This window comes from Scyliorhinus torazame, chromosome 7, assembly GCF_047496885.1.
Source record: "Scyliorhinus torazame isolate Kashiwa2021f chromosome 7, sScyTor2.1, whole genome shotgun sequence".
In the NCBI taxonomy this organism is placed as follows: domain Eukaryota; kingdom Metazoa; phylum Chordata; class Chondrichthyes; order Carcharhiniformes; family Scyliorhinidae; genus Scyliorhinus; species Scyliorhinus torazame.
In genome coordinates, this window is record NC_092713.1 from 290,005,646 (window position 1) to 290,027,483 (window position 21,838).

The 21,838-nt window shown below is 42.6% G+C and overlaps 2 protein-coding genes across 4 annotated transcripts in view; one reads left to right on the plus strand and one right to left on the minus strand.

Annotated features, from left to right (window-relative positions):
• Positions 1 to 1,368: 1,368 nt before the first annotated feature.
• On the minus strand, positions 1,369 to 8,664 carry nudcd2 (NudC domain containing 2). 3 transcript variants are annotated; one of them, XR_011948385.1, is made up of 6 exons: positions 8,458 to 8,662; positions 6,430 to 6,620; positions 5,455 to 5,503; positions 5,090 to 5,241; positions 2,427 to 2,643; positions 1,369 to 1,514 (listed from the first exon to the last, which is right to left on the minus strand). XR_011948385.1 is itself a non-coding variant. In XM_072512595.1 (5 exons), the coding sequence occupies exons 2-5, from the start codon at positions 6,616 to 6,618 to the stop codon at positions 2,560 to 2,562; spliced, it is 474 nt and encodes a 157-aa protein (XP_072368696.1). In that variant the 5' UTR covers positions 6,619 to 6,620; positions 8,515 to 8,664; the 3' UTR covers positions 1,369 to 2,559. The 3 variants fall into 3 exon arrangements, 2 of the variants coding, with proteins under 2 accessions (XP_072368696.1, XP_072368695.1); XM_072512595.1 differs by having other exon boundaries at positions 1,369 to 2,643; positions 8,515 to 8,664; XM_072512594.1 differs by having other exon boundaries at positions 1,369 to 2,643.
• A 237-nt stretch (positions 8,665 to 8,901) lies between these two features.
• lars1b (leucyl-tRNA synthetase 1b) overlaps positions 8,902 to 21,838 on the plus strand; it is an 83,267-nt gene continuing 70,330 nt past the window's right edge. Inside the window, exons 1-3 of the mRNA XM_072512596.1 lie at positions 8,902 to 8,966; positions 12,308 to 12,429; positions 20,479 to 20,566. Of these exons, the coding sequence (XP_072368697.1) occupies positions 8,961 to 8,966; positions 12,308 to 12,429; positions 20,479 to 20,566 (216 nt within the window). The 5' untranslated portion in view covers positions 8,902 to 8,960. The remainder of the gene's footprint in view (positions 8,967 to 12,307; positions 12,430 to 20,478; positions 20,567 to 21,838) is intronic.

Consider the following 21,838-nt stretch of genomic DNA (forward strand, 5'->3'; position numbering starts at 1 on the left):
ATGGTATTAATCCTTTACAGACGTGTACTGCAAGTACAGGATGGTTGTGGTATACTGGGTATAAATGTGGTCAGGAGGCTCCATCACAGCACTTGAAATTTCTACTTTGTAAAAAATTGAAATGGACAACCAGGGCAGCACAGTTGCACAGTGGTTAGCACTGTTGCTTCTCTGCGCCAGGGTCCCAGGTTCGATACCCGGCTTGGGTCACTGTCAGTGCGGAGTCTGCACGTTCTCCACGTGCCTTTCCTCCGGGTGCTCTGCTTTCCTCCTACAAGTCCCGAAAGACGTGCTTGTTAGGTGAATTGCACATTCTGAATTCTCCCTCAGTATACCCAAACAGGCGCTAGATTGTGGCGACTAGGGGATTTTCACAGTAACTTCACTGCAGTGTTAATGTAAGCCAACTTGTGACACTAATAAAGATTATTATTTCAGCAGGAACAGTGAAGAGAAGCAACAGGAATCATATGTGGGTGGAAAGAAGCAATATTGTAATACCAACTGAAATTCCACACCTCACAGCAGCACAATACAGAACGTGCGGACACAACTGAACTATTTAATACAATGTTATTTTAAAAAATGACAAAATAACATCACACATTGTTTTGTTTTCCTCCCAAACTCCTTCAGCTGATGATTTGGTGAATTCCTCTTATGGGCGGCATGATAGCACAATGGGCGGCACGGGCGCACAGTGGTTAGCACAGTTGCTTCACAGCTCCAGGGTCCCAGGTTCGATTCCCGGCTTGGGTCACTGTCTGTACGGTCTGCACGTTCTCCCCGTATCTGCATGAATTTCCTCCGGGTGCTCCAGTTTCCTCCCACAGTCCAAAGATGTGCAGGTTAGGTGGATTGGCCATTCTAAATTGCCTTAGTGTCCAAAAAGATTAGGTGTGGTTACTGGGTTGTGGGGATTGGGTGGAGGTGTGGCCTTAGGTAGGGTGCTCTTTCCAAGGGCTGGTGCAGACTTGATGGGCCAAACGGCCTCCTTCTGGACTGTAAATTCTATGATTCTATGTAGTCAGTGAAGATCAGAGTTTTCAGGCGCAAAAGTACTGCACATGTGGAACTCTGAAGTAAAACAAGAAAGCTCTGGAAGTGCTCAGAGAGAGAAACAGGGTTAACCTTTGTCCTAAAATGTTATCTCTTATTTTCTCTCGAAAACTGCTGCCTGACCTGCTGAGCATTCCCAGGATTTTTCCGGTTTTATTCCAAAACTTTCAGGCAGCTGTCCAGATCAACCCAAACCAGAACAAATTGAAATATTGTTGCAGGATTTCACAAAAGGTCTTATTTTGAATTCTGCCGTCTGCTTCTAAACTGCAAGTACCATAACCAAGAAACCAACTTCAATAATATGAATTATTGTGCAGAATTTTATTTTTAGAAGCAGCAAAATTCATTTTAAAGTTCATGTAGCTGTGGCTGGACACGGGCATCTTGTGGCGAGCAGCGCGAGTTCCATTTTTCACAACCTTCGGCTCCAAATATGTTGGCGTCACAAATTACTGGAATCAATAGACACACCAAAAGCAATGTGGTAAAATACATGACCATCAGCTCATCTCCTTACAGAGACAGCAAGAAAAGCAAGCAAATAAAGTAAACAAAAACAGGGGGTGATCATTTTGACTCTGCCTCTCTTTTGCATCTGGGTAGCCCTAGAGAAGGAGCACACAGTTTCCAACAGTATGCCTCAGGCCTTCCCCAACCGGTAGGCACTGCAAGGACTACATTGTCAAAACTTTTTTTAAATTTCCAATTAAGGGGTAACTCAGCATCTCCAATCCACCTACTCTGCACATCTTTGGGTTGTTGGGGTGAGACCCACGCAGACACAGGGAGAATGTGCAAAGTCCATACGGATAATGACCCGGGGCCGAGATCGAACCTGGATCCTCGGTGCTGGGAGGCAGCAGTGCTAACCATCACGCCACCGTGCTGTCCCCTCACTGTCAAAACTGTATTCTGAATTTAATTATGTTTCCTTTATTTTTTTTTGAATCAAGAGACTTTAAAAAATAATTTGATAAGCCTCTTAGGACAAATTAATGCTCAGGTGTAAGACTCCAGTCTTAATGGTGATCTTTCTGAATTTCCACGGTTGAGTGGCATGCCAGGACTAGTAATCACCCATTTAACAGGGTTCTTACAATGTGAAATAGCTGCCCTAACTCTAAGTGGCACGGTTGATTATGTTTTTACAGTATTCATTGTATTTACAGTACCAATCTAGCAACCTCTTGAAATTCATGAGGAGGGCGACAACAAGATCTTGTTTTTGCAAGGCTAACAGTGGTGCAATTTAAATTGTCCAGCAATATGTAACAGTTCAAAACTCATGGCAAATTATTTTCACAACACAAATTCCTGGGTTATTTACACACCAATAATGGTGTGCTTCATGAACTTGTCCTTACTTTGCCAGTGCATTTTGGGTCATTAAGTTCTTCACACACTTCAACAGCTTGTCTTCTGCACTGTTCTTCTCAAAGTCCAGTGATACTCTATAGGAGCAACTTGGTCACCACTTTGCAGGTTTTTGAATCTTCGTTACTTTCCCAAATTTGAGAAATCTGGACCTCCACCAGCATAGTTTCCAGAAATGTCAGCCCCACTAAAGTCAAAGCCAGGATGCTATTTGGAGGAAAGTGAAAGCCCATTATAATGATTAAGTTTCTAAATGTTTATGATTTTCTAACAAGAATAATCTTCGTAATTTCCAATGTGACCTCCAGAGACATCTTACATTTTATGTAAAATATCAATTCATAGCAGGAATAAAGGGTTTCTCAGCTTTGGTGGTTTCATGAGGGTACGGTTGGGCATGGGATGTCAAGAGTTGGAAAGTAAAGCAAAATTCAAGCTTTGTCATCTCTTTCATCATTTGCCTTGCTATATTGTTGCTTTAAGTTTCATCCTCAATATCAAAGATTCCAGTTCCACAAGACATTTTTTGTGTCTCAAAGTTATCCCTTTCAGGTTTCTGAAATACCACATCTGCAGCCACTTCTACTTGTCTGTCTCATACCCTCCCACTCATTGTCAGTTTATCCTCTCTGTCTCTCAAGTTGCCCATCTCAAAATATCCCCATTTTGGTAAGGTAACTGTAATGATATGTATAGCGCCAGTGTAGTAAAAGGTCAACACCTGAAACTATGTGTAGATCAAACATTAGATGGCGTTACTAATTCATTGTATATAAGTCAGCATCTCCAGGAATTCTGGGAGAAGATGATGAGAAGCTGATGAGAGCAGAGTGAGATTTCATTGTAGAGATATAGCACGAGGTCAAGTTATAGTGTAGTTTAATAGTTAGAGAGAATATTGATTACTGTATTACAGATTCAGTACTATTGTTTTATTATCTGTTACTCAGTAAAGTGTGTGAATCTAATCAAGTTAAGTAGTGGAAATATAACATGCTATCAGTAGTGTAAAATAAATTAGTTTTGATTTATACATCTTAGTTTATATTCTTTAATGTGGAGATGCCGGCGTTGGACTGGGGTGAGCACAGTACAAAGTCTTACAACACCAGGTTAAAGTCCAACGGGTTTGTTTCGATGTCACTAGCTTTCGGAGCGCTGCTCCTTCCTCAGGTGAATGAAGAAGTCTGTTCCAGAAACACATATATAGACAAATTCAAAGATGCCAAACAATGCTAGGAATGCGAGCATTAGCAGGTGATTAAATCTTTACAGATACAGAGATGGGGTAACCCCAGGTTAAAGAGGTGTGAATTGTATCAAGCCAGGACAATTGGTAGGATTTTGCAGGCCAGATGGTGGGGGATGAATGTAATGCGACATGAATCCCAGGTCCCGGTTGAGGCCGCACTCATGTGTGCGGAACTTCTTTATATTCTTTGTCAACACTACATATCTGTCTATCTTGGAGAACAAGACAAGGAATATAACAGTAACTTCTCCCTTTTCCCACCTTCTCGGTGCTCTGCCTGGCTGGAAAGGACAATTAAGTGATCACTACATATCTGGCTATCTTGGAGAACAAGACAAGGAATATAACAGTAACTTCTCCCTTTTCCCATCTTCTCCATGCTCTGCCTGGCTGGAAAGGACAATTAAGTGATCAATTTTGACACCTTTGCCTTCAGAGTAATCCTGCTCCCCAACAATAGCAAGTTCCGCATTGCCAAATTTTTCCCCTCTCCATGGCAGTCATTTTTCTTAGAGAATAGTACATAACATAAGATAATCCACAGAAGAGAATAAAGGGGGTAAAGCGGGAATACCACAGACCACCTCTGGTATTGCAGTCACGTGGCGAATCTTCACTTTCAAAGTGTTGTCACTGTTCATAGGCTATTGACCAGTGAACAAGGCAGCCACTTCAGCAGTTTAAGTTATAATACTTTAAACACTTAGCATTGTGCCTTATTCCCAAAAAATAAAGGATAATTTTTATTCTTCAGTGCACTTCCAGGAGAATTGCAGAAGTCAAATCATGCTGCATGGATTACGAGGGCACAGCGACCGAATCAATAGTTGTGATTAGTGAAATTTTAAAAATTGCAAAAACAATTTGTCCGATTATTAAGCTGCTGTCATTTCTAACTCGTTACTTCTGTCGCTAACTTGCCTGCTTTATGACTTTGTCTCATCAGGTTTAAGATCCTAGACAATAGAACAGATCCAGTTGTAATCTGCTGATAATGCCCAACTAGAAATATTTCTTTTAAAGTGTACTGAAGAGTTGAATTATTTTGTGTTTGATTATGTGAGTCTGTTTACTACTGATGTGGACTGTGCTCGATTGGTTAAGTGTAGGGGTGGATTCAGAATAAAATAAACAAAGTTATAGAAGAGCATGGAAACTAGAGGTATGAGGTAGATATTTTTAAGCACTGTGAATAAAACATGTTACAATCATAAGACCATAAGATATGGGAACAGAATCAGGCCATTCAATCATGGCTGATATGTCTCTCATCCCCATTCTCCTGCCTTCTCCCATGACCCCTCATCCCCTTATATATCCCCGAATAGAAACAAGTACAACCTATGCATATATTCAAGATACAAATATACAACATGCAGCACAACATTTATCACTACTTACCTCCCTTTGGAATCTTTCCAGTGTGAGTTTCTTTTGCATTTCATCTTTCAGCAAGGGGTCAGCATTATACTGCCCTTTCAGCAATGAAGGCCAGCAATTCCCAGCTTCTCGGTTACTTTTTCTCAGAACAATACACACCTGTTTCTTATCCTCTGCCAGAAAACACATTTTTTTGGAGATGTAAGAAAAGTACAGTTGAAAATTATATTTTTTAATTCCCATATTTCTCTTGCCCTTCAAAATATATTTTGTCTAAAGACAGAGTGGAGGTGTTGTGTACACTCTTGTACTGAAATAGTAAAAACAGAAAAAAGGCATAAAGAAAAGCTTGTTTGTGAAGGTAACATTTTAAGATTGTTCCCTACCTAGTGTCCAGGTTCCTTCATCAGAGACGGTAGAATCGTAGAGTTTCCCCTGAAATTAAAGGAAGATTCATCCATGACAATACACCGTGATGCACTCAATCAGTATTTATTTACTAAAAATAACAATTTCTGTACTTTTAATTTTACATGTTGTGTAATTTTAGCTCAATGATTAGCCTTGCGTTTGAGGCCTAATTTGGGACTTGAACACATAATCCACCATTTCAATGCATTGTTAGGAGATTGCTGCATTCTTAGAGGTGCCATCTTTCAGTGATAACACTTTACAACTGGCATATGAAACATTTGGGGATGTTCAAGAGAACATGAAACACTATGTGAATGCAACTTTTTTCCTTTTATATGCGAGTAGAATAGCACTCTATAAAGGTTACACACAAGGACTGTAGTAGTCCATGTTGTGCACTTATTCAAACAGTTTCTTTAAAGGATTACTAGATTCCTCTGTAAATGCCTAACCATACAAGGAATCATACTCAATATTTAGCCTGTGTGCTTGCCATCTTTTGCCAAGTCTAACACAGATCAGAGCTCAGGATCAAGGCTGGAGTTACAATGAAAATGATTGTGAACGAATAACGCTTCTCAAGGTGAGATGAGAGGTGAAACAAATATAGTACTTTAAAATAAGAACAGAAGATTTGGAAATACAAAACATGTATGCCAGGATCTGCAGAGAACATTTTTTCTTTGATAGTCTTGTCTTGTTTAAATATCAGGTTGTCAATTTAAAGCTTTATCTAGCTCCTCGCATTAATGCCTTATCTCAAAAGAAAGAACAAGGAGCTAATGTGCCAGATCTATTATTGGAAAAGTGAGATAGCAAACCTATTTGAACTGACTCAAATGTGTTCATTTTAAAATGAAATGCACCGACCGGGTTAGATTTTCAAACCAAACTGAATGAGTCTCATTTGAAGTATGAGCGACAGGAAGGATAAGGGATCTGTTTACCTTCAGTATATCTTCCCCCTTGACAGACAATGCTATATCCTTACTCCCCAAGCTACATTTGATTTCTTTTGCAGATGTTCCAAGTGGAACCTGGACCTCAATGAAAACTTCTTCCATGGTTTGATACCATTCACCCCATGGGGTCTTACAGCGTACGGTCCCACTTCTTTCATCAAAATGAACTGACATGACTTGAAAAGTAAAAAGAGAGTTAAAATGTTGCAAACTAGGAGATAATTATATGGAACTTTGACAAGTGCAAATAAGTTTGGTAATATCATCTGAAAATTATGCAGAAACTAACCAATGGCAGCTAATAAACTATGTCCAAAATTTAGACCAGCTCTGTTTTGATATATAATAATAATCTTTATTGTCACAAGTAGACTTACATTGCAATGAAGTTACTGTGAAAAGCCCCTAGTCTCCACATTCCGGCGTCTGTTCGGGTACACGGAGGGAGAATTCAGAATGTCCAAATTACCGAACAGCACATCTTTCGGGACTTGTGGGAGGAAAGCTTCCTCCCACAGTCTTTTCCTCCCACAGTCCAAAGACGTGCAGCTTAGGTGGATTGGCCATTATAAATTGCCCTTAGTAACCAAAAAGGTTTGGAGGGGTTATTGGGTTACGGGGGTAGGGTGGAAGTGAGGGCTTAAGTGGGTCGGTGCAGACTCGATGGGCCGAATGGCCTCCTTCTGCACTGTATGTTCTATGTTCTATGAAACCGGAGCACCCGGAGGAAACCCACGCAGACACAAGGAGAACGTGCGGACTCCACACAGACAGTGACCCAGCCAGGAATTGAACCTAGGACCCTGGTGCCTGTGAAGCCACAGTGCTAACCACTGTGCTACCGTGCTATCCTTATTAAGTACACTCATAACATTTGGATTATTCCTTTACCAATTTCTAGCTACAGAAATTAAAATCATGTTGAACATTATTTTGTTATACTGTACAGTCATTTCATTAGTATTCATTAGCTTCAAAAACTGAAGTTAAACCATGACATTTTTAGAAAACAATGGTGTGTGCTCCATCCAGCTTGTCCCAAACCCTCCGGGATTGGGAAACCAATGTCGGGACCAGTTTCAAGTCTTTTACCCACATCCCAGGGGTATTGGGGGTGGGGGCAATGGGCAGGAAGGAGTCAAAAACCTGATATTTTGGTAGAGGTGGGCTACTAGTTGGCTGGAGGGTGGTCAGTTGGGTACAGGATGGAAATGGACGCTATATGCAGGATCAATTTAGAAACATAGAAAAGTGGAGCAGGCGTAGGCCATTCGGCCCTTCGAGCCGCTTCGCCATTCATTATGATCATAGCTAAACGACCAACTCAAGAGCCTGTTCCCACCTTCCCCCCACATCCTTTGATCCCTTTGAGCCCAAGAGCTTTCTCTAACTCTTCTCGAAAACATACAATGTTAGGACAGCATGGTAGCACAGTGGTTAGCACAGCTGCCTAACGGCACCTAGGTCCCAACTTTTCTGATGTGTTGTCACCGACAAGCACCTGGTCAATCTCTGATCCAGCATGCAATTAGTGCACCGTTGCCACATTCCAAAACTGGCTGACAATGAGCTTGCTAAAATTAATTGGCCTCATTCCCAAACCTGACTGGTTGCTACATCCCACCTTCTCCTGTCAAGAAGGAAATTGCTGGCGGCAGGAATGGCGACATGAAAAACCAACACATCAGCTCCAGGTGCTAATTTTCACACCTGTCATGTCTCCGGCCACATTGGGACCTAACACTCCAGACCCTTCTTTGTCACAACATTTCACCACCCCACTCAAAATCCGAGTGAGAGGCAAATAAAGATAACACAGGCCAATCTTAGGTAGGGTGTTCTTTCCAAGGGCCGGTGCGGGCTCGATGAGCCGAATGGCCTTTTTCTGCACTGTAAATTCTATGAAACTGGGGCTGCAGGAGGGTGGAATCAGCAAAATTCTTCTCTGTTGATCTAGAAAATTGAAAGTAGGCCAGGGAGACAATCCTGGCCTTGAATTCAAGCAGTACTTACCTCCTGTAACATTAATTAATTATCATTATTGAATAGTAATCTAGTGGTTAAAAATACCATCTCCAAGTTCTTCTCCGGTTAATAAATCAATTCACAAATTCTTCTGTCCATGTGCCAGACTCAGGGTTAATCCAAGCATTGCCTCTCTGGCGAGAAGTGAGAGTGGCTTTACGACACTGTCATAAAACCTAGCACAACACACCCTCCCTCTCAGGTTGCTGCGATGAACGCTAATCAATCAGTAAACAGGAACTGCTGACATTTGTCAGGATGAGGACTTCTTACCGGCGAGCTTGGGGGGCGGGGGGCAGGTGGAGGTGACGGACCATTCGCGGGGCGTTCTGGGACATGTAGTCGCGTAGTGTGATCTGGGCCGCATGATGGCGAGTTAGAGCCCGGAGGAAGGAAATACACCTCCCGGCATGCCGCTTGGTGGTGCCGCGCAGGCGCTTTCGGCGGCGCCTCGGTGCGCACACAGCGAGAGCGAAGCCGGGCGCGTGGACATGGCGGTGAGTGTTAACCGTCTGGAGTCCCGGTCCTCACTCTCTCTGCTGTTGTTGTGACAGCCCTTGCCCATTGTTATGAGGGGTGCGGGGGACGAACATTCCCTGCGATGGAATGATATGGAGGGGCGACACGTGTCAGTAGCTCAGTTGTCTCCCCCCCCCCCCCCCCCCCCCCCCAGTAACAGCTCCATTGGAATAAGAGGCGCAGCAGCAACGTGGGATATTTTGGGGGGGCTGGAGGAAGGTTTGGAGCAGAGTCTCCAGGGGGTGGGTATTGTGACCCTTTGTTTTCCAGATAAATGTTAATGGTGTGCGTGGGGATCAAAACTTTGCAGATGACACAAAACCTGGAAGTGTTGTGAACTGTGAGGAAGACATGTAGAACTTCAAAAGGATGTAGGCAATTTGGTGGAGTGGGCAGATAGGTGGCAGATGAGGTTCAATACAGAGAATGTGAGGTGCATTTTGGTAGGAAGAACATGGAGAGACTAACATAAGGGATAAAATTCTACAAGGGGATCCGGGTGCACTGGTGCATAGACCATTGACGGTGGCAGGATAGGTGGAGAGAGCAGTTAATAAAGCATATAGCTTTCTGGGCTTTATTAAAAGGGGCATATAATACAAGAGCAGGGAGGTTATGTGGAATATATGCTAGTTAGACCCCAGGTAGAGTATTGTGTACAGGGTTGGGTGCCACACTATAGCAATGACGCAAACACCTTGGAAGAAGTTCAGAAGAGGTTTTGGAAGAAGTTCAGAAGAGGTTTGGCAAGAACGGTTCCAGGGATGTGAAAATTCAGTTATGAGGCTAGATTGGGACTGTTCCCCTTGGAGAGAACAAGGCAAAGAGAGATTTGATAGAGATGCTCAAAATCATGAGGGGTTAGATGGAGTCGATTGGCAGAAACTGTTACTGCTCGTAAAAGGATCAAGAATGAGGGGGTGCAGATTTAAAGTGATTTGCAAATGTGATGTGAGAAAAAACTTTTTCACACGAGTGGTTTAGGTCTGGAATTCACTGCCTGGAAGTGTGGTGGAGGCAGGTTCAATTGAGGCAGTCAAAGAAGACATTAAGTGATTATTTGAATAGAAACATTTTATGGGATATGGGGAAACGTATGGAAATGGCACTAAGTAATAATGCTCAGTTGAGAGCTGGTGCAGACATAATGGGCCAATGGCCTCCTGCACTGCAACAATTCTATGAAATCCCACACCAGAGACTATCCAATGCGCCACTGAGGGAACGCTGCTTTGTTAGAGATGCTGCTCTGTCAGATGAAATGTTAACCTGCGCCTGTCTGATCTTTTGGGCACATGTAAATGATTTCAATGTTCTGAAGAGGAATGGGAGAGCTATCTGACCTCTTCTCAGATCTTGTTAACCCCTCAATCAATGTCATGAAAGCAGATCACATAGCTGTTTGTGGGAGCTTGTTGTGCACAAGGTCAGTGCCATGATTCCTACGTTGCAACAGGGATTGTGTTTTAAAAGTACGTCCTTGTCTGTAGACTGCTGTGTGATGTCCTGGTTGTGAAAGGCCATATAAATTAAATTCCTTTTTAAACACCATTTCTGAAAGATTTCACTTTGAATTGCCCTGGCATTGCTATCTATCTCCTGGAAAAACACTCCAGAGTGCTTGGTAGAGAGGCCATTATTCCCTTTACTGTATAAAAGCAAGAAAATATAATATTTTCATATGCATTTGTTATCTTGACTCAACACCACCAACTTAGTGCACAACTGCAGGTTCACTCTCTGGAGTCGAGCATGTATTCTAGGTTTATACTCAGTGTAGTAATGATGGGGCATTGCATTTGTTAGAGGTGCCGTTACTTCAATAACATGTTTTGGAGTTGAACAGTAAAGATCCGATGGCACTATTTGCAGAACTGCAGGGGTGCTTTTTGTGTCCTGGCCATCACCCAGTGAAAGTTAATGGGTCATTTAGCTAATTATCATTCGTAGGAACTATTTTTGTCACAGTGGCTGCAGTGTTTGCCTATCTGACTGCACTTTCAACTAACCTGACTGCACTTTCAACTAAACTGGCATATGAAGCACCTTGGAACATAGAGCAAGGACAGGCCATTTGGCCCTTTGAGCCTGCTGCACCATTGAAAAAGATCATGGTTGACCTTTGATAGAATTTATGATTCTATGATCTGGTCTTGGTCTCAACTCCACTTTCCTGTCTGCCACATAACCCGAGACCACTTGCCAAACAAAAATCTGTCGAACTCACTTTGAATTCAAAACTTTAGTCTCCACAATTTTCTTGGGAAGATAATTCCACAAAATAGCAACCCTTTGGGAGAAAAAAGTTCTCCTCATCTCAATTTAAAAATTAAAGTTCTTCCTTTTAAGGCAATGTTCCTCTAGTTTTAATCTTTCCCCCTCTCCCACTTCCCCAAGAGGAAACATCCTCTGGGTGTCCACCCTGTCAAGTCCCCTCAGGTTCTTCTAGGTTTCAATAAGATCAACTCTCATTCTTCTAAACTCCAATGGGAATGGCCTAAACAGTTCAACCTTTCATCATATGACAACCCCGTCATCCCATGAATAAGTCCAGTGAACCATTTACGAACTACTTTATTATATCTCATTCTGGAACACATATAATTACTTTGAAATGGAACAACTAATATGCAGGCAAACAATAACACAAGTGCTGAGGTGCCACAATTGAATGTCCAGCACCTTAATTTGATGTAATTCTGTTGCAGGCCTTCAGAATGAGTTGGTAAGAGAGGATAGACAGAAAGTGGTGATTGCAATGTGGAGAGACTCAAAAACAAAATGTTAAAATCTCCTAAGGGAATTGGTTCCAAGGTATTTTTATATTGTGAAATATTATCCTGTGCAGAAATTTAAATGAAATTAGTTTATATTAATACAGTGCTTTTCACAATCTCAGGAAATCCCAAAGTTCTTCATTAACAACTAAAGTACTTTGGACGTGATCGCTGTTGTAGCTTAACGGAGCACTCTGTTTGCATACAGCAAGGCCCTACAGACACAGCAATGAGATAAGTTACCAAGTAGCCTCAATCAGTACTTTATTCCCATAACGGTATTCGCTGTTCTTTTCCCTTATATTGGTATTCTTGGATGAGTGCAAAAAGAAAAGCTTTGGCATGTTCCTTTTTTTTCAGCAATACTCAAGTAGCCTCTTGTTACGTTCGTTTATGGATAAATGTGACCAAAACACCAGGAGAATCTTCTGACTGCTCCTCAAATAGTGCCACCTTACAGGATAGAGCCTTGTTGAGAAATCTGTTGTATTGATAACTTGGAAAGCTAATATTTAATATCTTTTAAATTTTCATCTCTACAGGAACGCAAGGGAACAGCTAAGGTTGATTATCTGAAGAGGATTGAGAAGGACATCTGCAAAAAATGGGAAGAAAATAAGTTATTTGAGATAGATGCTGTTGAGCCAGGGAGTGCAGAGAGTAGGTAAGTTAATACTGATGTAAGTAGGTTGTTCGCATACGTCATTTACCTAAATTTCATGTCTTTTTCATTTTGGATTCAGGCATGTTTTTTTAAAAGGTATTGGTGGACATAAGTTATGCTAATCTCATTCTTGATTTTCATTTGTAAAGCATTGTCTCATTCAGATCTGTTTTCCTTTGAACTAATTTTTGTGGTATGAGCTTCACTGGTAAGACTGACATTTATGGCCCATCCCTAGATGCTCACGGAAGAATGTTTTTAAAAATGTATTCATTTCAGGGATGTGGGCTTTGTTTGCTAGGTCAGCAATTATTATCCATCCCAAACTGCCCTTGAGAAAGTGGTGGTGAGCTGCCTTTTTGGACTGCTGCAGTCACCCACATCGTTGTTAGGGAGGGAGTTCAAGGGTTTTGACCCAGCGACAGTGAAGGAATGATGATACATTTCCAAGTCAGAATGTTGAGTGATTTGGCAGGGAACTTCCACGTGGTGGTGTTACCATGTATTTGTTGCCCTTGTCCTCATAGATGGTCGTGGTCATGGATTTGGTGCTATCTGAGGAGCCTTGGTGAGTTCCTGCTGTGCATCTTGTACACACTACTGCTACTTTGTGTCAGTGGTGCAGGGAGTGAATGTTTGTGGAAGGGATGCCAATCCAGTGGGCTGCTTTGTTCTGGACGGTGTCAAGCTTGAGTGTTCTTTGAGCTGCACTCATCCAAGCAAGTGGAGAATATTTCATCACACTCCTGACTTGGGCCATGTAGATGATGGACAGATTTTCGGGAATCAAGAGGTGGGTTACTCGCCGCAAGATTCCTAGCCTTTGGCCTTGCAGCCACTGTATTTATATGGCTAGTCCAGTTCAGTTTTATGGTCAGTGGTAGGATGTTGATAGTAGGATTCAGTGATGGTAATGCCATTGAATGTCAAAGAGTGATGCTCACATTCTCTCTGTTGGTGATGGTCATTGCCTGGTACTTGTGCAGTGTGAATATTACTTGCCACTTGACAACCCAAGCCTGGGTATTGTCCAGGTCTTGTTGTAATTGGACATGGACTGCTTCAATATCTGAGAAGTCACGAATGATGCTGAACATTGTGCAGTCATCAGAGAATATCTCCATTTCTGTCCTTATGTTAGAAGGAAGGTCATTGATGAAGCAGGTGAAAATGATTGGGCCACGGACATTATCCTGAGGAACTCATGCAGCAATGTCCTGGAGTTGAGATGACTGACCCTTAACAACCACAGCCATCTTCCTTTGTAGAAGGTATGATTTGAACCAGTTGAGAGTTTCCTGTTTCCCATTGACTCCAGTTTTGCTAGGGCTCCTTGATGCCATACTCAGTCAAATGTGGCCTTGATGTCAAGGGGAGTCACACTTGTCTCATGTCGTGAATTCAACAATTTTTTTGTTTGCCCATGTTTGAACCAAGACTGCAATGAAGTCAGGAACTTAGTGGCCCTGGCGTAACGCAAACTGAGCAGGTTATGTTTAACAAAGTGCCGCATGATTGCACTGTTGATGACAACAGTGATGGACCTTGAACCCTTGAAACCAGTGTAGTATAGATGCTCTAACAATGTTTTTGGGTAGGGAGTTCCAGGATTTTGACCAAACGAATATGAAGACAATATATGCCCAATTTAGGATGATGTGGGATTTGAAGGGAAATGGATAGATGGCAAACTCCTGCACCTGCTACCCTTGTCCTAAGTGGTGGCAGTTGTGGGTTTTGGATATGATGTCAAAGAAACTTGGCAAGTGCACCCTATCGATAGTAGTTTTAGGGTAAGGGAGAATGAGAGTATAGAGGTCAGGAGCTCAGATTTGACGTCGCAGGAGGGGGCCAGTGTTCAGGTAGGTGGTTTGAAGTGTGTCTACTTCAATGCCAGGAGTATACGAAATAAGGTAGGGGAACTGGCAGCATGGGTTGGTACCTGGGATTTCGATGTTGTGGCCATTTCGGAGACATGGATAGAGCAGGGACAGGACTGGATGTTGCAGGTTCCGGGGTTTAGGTGTTTTAATAAGCTCAGAGAAGGAGGCAAAAGAGGGGGAGGTGTGGCGCTGCTAGTCAAGAGCAGTATTACGGTGGCGGAGAGGATGCTAGATGGGGACTCATCTTCCGAGGTAGTATGAGCTGAGGTTAGAAACATGAAAGGAGAGGTCACACTGTTGGGAGTCTTCTATAGGCCTCCAAATAGTTCTAGGGATGTAGAGGAAAGGATGGCGAGGATGATCCTGGATAAGAGCGAAAGTAACAGGGTAGTTATTATGGGAGACTTTAACTTTCCAAATATTGACTGGAAAAGATATAGTTCGAGTACATTAGATGGGTCATTTTTTGTACAGTGTGTGCAGGAGGGTTTCCTGACACAGTTTGTTGACAGGCCAACAAGAGGCGAGGCCACATTGGATTTGGTTTTGGGTAATGAACCAGGCCAGGTGTTGGATTTGGAGGTAGGTGAGCACTTTGGGGACAGTGACCACAATTCGGTGATGTTTACGTTAAGGATGGAAAGGGATAAGTATACACCGCAGGGCAAGAGTTATAGCTGGGGGAAGGGAAATTATGATGCCATTAGACGTGACTTGGGGGGGATAAGGTGGAGAAGTAGGCTGCAAGTGTTGGACACACTGGATAAGTGGAGCTTGTTCAAGGATCAGCTACTGCGTGTTCTTGATAAGTATGTACCGGTCAGGCAGGGAGGAAGGTGCCGAGCGAGGGAACCGTGGTTTACCAAAGAAGTGGAATCTCTTGTTAAGAGGAAGAAGGAGGCCTATGTGAAGATGAGGTGTGAAGTTTCAGTTGGGGCGATGGATAGTTACAAGGTAGCGAGGAAGGATCTAAAGAGAGAGCTAAGACGAGCAAGGAGGGGACATGAGAAGTATTTGGCAGGAAGGATCAAGGAAAACCCAAAAGCTTTCTATAGGTATGTCAGGAATAAGCGAATGACTAGGGAAAGAGTAGGACCAGTCAAGGACAGGGATGGGAAGTTGTGTGTAGAGTCTGAAGAGATAGGCGAGATACTAAATGAATATTTTTCGTCAGTATTCACTCAGGAAAAAGATAATGTTGCGGAGGAGAATGCTGAGCTCCAGGTAAATAGATTAGATGGCATTGAGGTACGTAGGGAAGAGGTGTTGGCAATTCTGGACAGGCTGAAAATAGATAAGTCACCGGGACCTGATGGGATTTATCCTAGGATTCTCTGGGAGGCCAGGGAAGAGATTGCTGGACCATTGGCTTTGATTTTTACGTCATCATTGGATACAGGAATAGTGCCAGAGGACTGGAGGATAGCAAATGTGGTCCCTTTGTTCAAAGAGGGGAGCAGAGACAACCCCGGCAACTATAGACCGGTGAGCCTCACGTCTGTAGTGGGTAAAGTCTTGGAGGGGATTATAAGAGACAAGATTTATAATCATCTAGATAGGAATAATATGATCAGGGATAGTCAGCATGGCTTTGTGAAGGGTAGGTCATGCCTCACAAACCTTATCGAGTTCTTTGAGAAGGTGACTGAACAGGTAGACGAGGGTAGAGCAGTTGATGTGTATATGGATTTCAGCAAAGCGTTTGATAAGGTTCCCCACGGTAGGCTATTGCAGAAAATACGGAGGCTGGGGATTGAGGGTGATTTAGAGATGTGGATCAGAAATTGGCTAGCTGAAAGAAGACAGAGGGTGGTGGTTGATGGGAAATGTTCAGAATGGAGTTCTGTCACAAGTGGAGTACCACAAGGATCTGTTCTGGGGCCGTTGCTGTTTGTCATTTTTATCAATGACCTAGAGGAAGGCACAGAAGGGTGGGTGAGTAAATTTGCAGACGATACTAAAGTCGGTGGTGTTGTCGATAGTGTGGAAGGAAGTAGCAGGTTACAGAGGGATATAGATAAGCTGCAGTGCTGGGCTGAGAGGTGGCAAATGGAGTTTAATGTAGAGAAGTGTGAGGTGATTCACTTTGGAAGGAATAACAGGAATGTGGAATATTTGGCTAATGGAAAAGTTCTTGAAAGTGTGGATGAGCAGAGGGATCTAGGTGTCCATGTACATAGATCCCTGAAAGTTGCCACCCAGGTTGATAGGGTGGTGAAGAAGGCCTATGGAGTGTTGGCCTTTATTGGTAGAGGGATTGAGTTCCGGAGTCAGGAGGTCATGTTGCAGCTGTACAGAACTCTGGTACGGCCGCATTTGGAGTATTGCGTACAGTTCTGGTCACTGCATTATAGGAAGGACGTGGAGGCTTTGGAACGGGTGCAGAGGAGATTTACCAGGATGTTGCCTGGTATGGAGGGAAAATCTTATGAGGAAAGGCTGATGGACTTGAGGTTGTTTTCGTTAGAGAGAAGAAGGTTAAGAGGAGACTTAATAGAGGCATACAAAATGATCAGAGGGTTAGATAGGGTGGACAGTGAGAGCCTTCTCCCGCGGATGAAAATGGCTAGCACGAGGGGACATAGCCTTAAACTGAGGGGTAATAGATATCGGACAGAGGTCAGGGGTAGGTTCTTTACGCAAAGAGTAGTGAGGCCGTGGAATGCCCTACCTGCTACAGTAGTGAACTCGCCAACATTGAGGGCATTTAAAAGTTTATTGGATAAACATATGGATGATAATGGTATAGTGTAGGTTAGATGGCTTTTGTTTCGGTGCAACATCGTGGGCCGAAGGGCCTGTACTGCGCTGTATTGTTCTATGTTCTATGATAGTACAAACAACATATGGTGGTTTAGGCTAATGCATGAAGTGATGAACAAACATTTATTTTCTTGGGTGAAGATGAACTTCTTGAGTGTTGTAACAACCCCCCCATCCAGACAAGTATTCCATCACACTTGTGACTTATGCTTTGTGGTCGGTGGAGAGGCTTTCAGGAAGTACGGGGTGAGCCGGAATATCCAAAATCTGACCATTTCTAATAGCCATGGCATTTACGTGACTGGTGAGCTTCTAGGTATTGGTGATCCCAGAATATTAATAGTGTGGGATTCTATGACGGTAATGTCATTGATTGTCATGTTTCGGCACTCTGAGAGATCATGATTTTTAAAGCTGGAGTTTAAAATGTGAACAGGCTCAACCAGTTGCAACTTCAACTATTCCTCTTGTTCCAGCATTGTGCATGTGTTAAAGATGTACAAAGCTTACTCATTCTTGAGACTCTCACTAATGAAAAGGAAAATTAGGCTGGCTGAGTTGGGTTGTGCAAAACTGACTTAATTAAAAACAAAATCACAACAGTACCTATTAGAGGTGTGTCACATTCTTGCCCTAAAAGTACTTATAAATGACATTCACTGCTCTGTGGAATCATCCAGATTGTGTGACACTGCAGTACCTCCCAAGGAGGATACTAGCGCTTGCATTTTGTACAATGCAGAAGCACTGTAGCCAGCATATTTTATTTTGTTACATAGCCAAATGATGCTAGATCGATAGAAGATATTTTCCCAGGAAGAACTAACAAAAAAAGAATGAGTAATCAAGTAAACCTGAGTTGCAGACCAATCCTTTCTCAAGGACAGTATAAGGTTGGCATTGGCGCAGTCTGGGAATGTGCTGCCTGTTGACTTTGGTGTTCCACTCTAGGCAAATAGCAAAAACAACATACCATTGAATTTGTAAATCTGTTACATGACAAAATCATACTGACCTGAAGGTCGCAAGTTCAGTTGTGTTGAGTTAATGGATTTCAGTTGAAGTGATGGTGCCGTTGCTTTAATTGATCCTTATGCCACTGAACCAAGGAAGAAAAATCAGGTTTCCTGGTCCTGATCACTGTCCAGTCTTCCCAACTGAAAGTGCATTTGTGCAGGAAGCAAATGAAGACAGAATTAAGCTCAACTTGGTGTCCTTAGTCATTGTTTAAGTTCACGCTGAGAAAAGTGAATAGGACAGCATGTTGTAGATGACTGGTATGTGTGGAACTGTTCACCTAACAAGTCAGCACCCTCAAGAGAGCAGGAATGAACAATATTGAAACAAATTGTTGGCATCCATTGTCTCTTTTTAAGAGTTTGTCTGCTTTACCCGATAGGAATCTTTAAATTTATATATAAATATATGAGTAGAACATTTTAAGTCACTAGGTTTACACAGTGGATTTATAGATCTCTTAAAAGTACTGAAGGCACCCAAGCGTATTTTTCTGTTCAGTACAGCTCCGGTTCAAGCTTAGCATGTGGCATGACTATCCTCTGTCTTGTATTTAGACAGACATGAACCTGCTCAAACAACTAAAATAAGTTACAGAGGAATGTACTGTGATACATTAAGGATTACTTTGAGAGTTTCACTAATCATGAATTTATCTGTCGTGCCAATGAAGGGAAGTACACTACTTATAATTCACTTTGATATGTGTCAGTATAGTTTTTAAACATTTATGGGATGAGGTTATCACAGGTATTTTCTTGCCCTTGAGAAGGTGGGACTGAACCGCTGCAGTCCACGCGGTGCAGGTGTACCCACACTGTTGGTAAATAGGGAGTTCCAGGATTTTGATCCAGTTATGTTGAAAGAACAGTAACCTATTTCCAAGCCAGGATATGCGTGACTTTAAAGAGAATTTCCAGGTGTTTGTGTTGTCATGTGCCTGCCGCTCTTTTTCCTACAGTTACTAGAGGTTGTGAGTTGGGAAGGTGCATTGCATCCAGTCGTTGGTTCACAATGCAACCATGCTCTAATATTGCCTTGTGTAGCTTGTGACATTCAGGATGTTTTATTACGGCAGCAAGGTGACGCATTGGTTAGCCTCACGACGCCGAGGTCCCAGGTTCGATCCCGGCCCTGGGTCACTGTCCGTGTGGAGTTTGCACATTCTCCCCGTGTTTGCATGGGTTTCGCCCCCACAACCCAAAGATGTGCAGGATAGGTGGATTGGCCACGCTAAATTGCCCCTTAATTAGAAAAATGAATTGGGTATTCTAAATTTATGTTTAAAAAATTGATGTTTTATTACATTACAGTTGCTTTTTAATAACAGGTTTTCGTTGTTTGACTTGTGCCGTGTAATCAAAGGAAAGGCTTTGGGGAGTCGAGATGAGTTACTCACTGCAAAATTCCTAGCCCTGACGTGCATTTGTAGCCACAGTATTTATGTAAGTAGTCCAGTTAAGTTTCTGGTTAATGGGAATCCCAGAATGTTGATATAGAAACAGAAAATGTTGGGAAAACTCAACAAGTCTGGCAGCATCTGTGGAGAGGGAAGCAGAGTTAACTTGGTTTCCGACTCCGCAGACGTTGCCAAAACTGCTGAGATTTTCCTGCATTTTCTGTTTTTATTTCAGATTTCCAGCATCCACAGTATTTTGCTTTCATCCCACACTGTTGATGGTGGAGGAATTCAGTAATGGTAATACCACTGCTGGTCAAGGGGAGGTGGTTAGACTGCAATTAAAGATGTTAATTGCTTGATACCATCCTTGGTCTGAGGTTATTGGTCTCCAACAAGCACAATGATAATTTTTTGTGTTCGGTTTGACTCCCACTATTGCCAAGTTTTCCTCTAATTGGCATCACTTCAATTTTACTAGGGCTCCTTGATGCCACACTTTATGAAATACTGACTTACTGTTGAGCCCAGTCACTGTCACCTCACCTCACCTCTGAAATTCTGCTCGTTTGTTCATGTTTGGATCAAGACTGTGATGAGGTCTAGAGCTGAGTGGGGCCCAAACTAAACTTTAGTTAGCAGATTATTGTTGAATCTTCTACTTGCTGCCACAAAGAATAGTTTCCCAATGTGACTGCAGGTCTCTTAGGTAGGCTCAATTGGTACCATTTGTGGATTCAAGCTCGATATCAGGAGTTTTGGTTTGAATTCTAAGGTGACAATATTGATGAGAGGACTATCTTGCACAGAATTAATCAGAACAAGGTTTTGGGACCGTTTGAAGCATTGCTGTCATGTAATATCTGAAATGGTAAGATTTAAGGCATGTTGTTTTCCAGATATTACACCCTCTGTGGACCATTATCTTCCCAGTGCGACACCATTGTAGATTGATTTTCCTAATTCTTTGCTCTTTATATTTTACAGTAAGCCAAAATACTTTGTAACCTTTCCCTATCCATACATGAATGGGCGACTTCACCTTGGACACACTTTCTCCTTGTCTAAATGTGAGGTATGATTTACTTCTCTCTCTAACTGTTACTTGGAGGAATTGCGTACGATTATAGGTTCATGTTACATTTTCAATTGGTATCCTGATAGAATATCTATTTAAACAGATGTTGAGATGTTTAACAAACCTTTGTTTTTGTTTCAAACCAATGTTGCATTGATGTAAATGGAAAGCACGCCACTGAGTCATGCGTGGATGCTATTGATACAGGAATAATGCATTAACTCTGTTCCTCCCTAAACAAGGAAAGTGTTAACAAATACTTCACAATAACAATTCCCCTGTAAAACATGGAAAAGATTGTGCGGGCAGGCACACCTTTGTGTATATATGGACACATAAAAATTGAATTGTGGAAATTTGTGTGGCACAGTAGTTAACACTGCTGCCTCTCAGCACCAGGGACCCAGGTTCGATTCCCACCTCGGGTGACTGTGTGGAGTCTGCACGTTCTCCCCGTGTCTTTGTGATTTCCTCCAGGTGCTCCGGTTTCCTCCCACAATCCAAGAATGTGCAGATTAGGTGGGGTTATGGGGATAAGGCGGGGTAGTGGACTTCAGTAAGGTGCTCTTTTGAAGGATCGGTGCAAATTCAATGGGTCGAATGGGCTCCTTCTGCACTGTAGGGATTCTATGTATCTTGGCAGCATTTGCTGAAGCACCAGGGACTGCTGGGCGGAACTAAGGCATTCCCATGGAGCTGCTTGACTTCCAGTATTTACATTTGTAATTGAATAAATCTTCATCTTGTCACCTTCACAGGATATGCTTTATTTCTTTTACGAGGTTGAAATAATGAAATTGCTTGTCAAATAAGGGTTTTTGGGTCCGAGTCCCAAGTTACTTAGTGAAGGAACAGTTGGGGAGGAATTCAGAATACTGCTGCCTTAATGCCAGGGACCCGGATTTGATTCCGACCTTGCGTGAGTATGTGGAGTTTGTACATTCTCCCCGTATCTGCGTGTGTTTCTTCCGGGTGCTTCGGTTTCCTCCCATAGTTCAAAGATATGGAAGTTCGGTGGATTGGGCATGCTAAAATAGCCTCTTAATGTCCAAAGTTTAGATGGGGTTACGGAGATAGGACAGGATAATGGGCCAAGTAGGGTGCTCTTCCAGAGGGTCGGTGCAGACTCGAGCGACCCCAATGGCCCACTTCTGCACTATAGGGTTACTATGATTCTAATAGCAATGTACAAGCAGTTCAGTGAGGGGGACGCCTAAACTATTTCAAAGCAAGTTCTCTGCCAGAGAATATTTTGTTTATTTATTTATT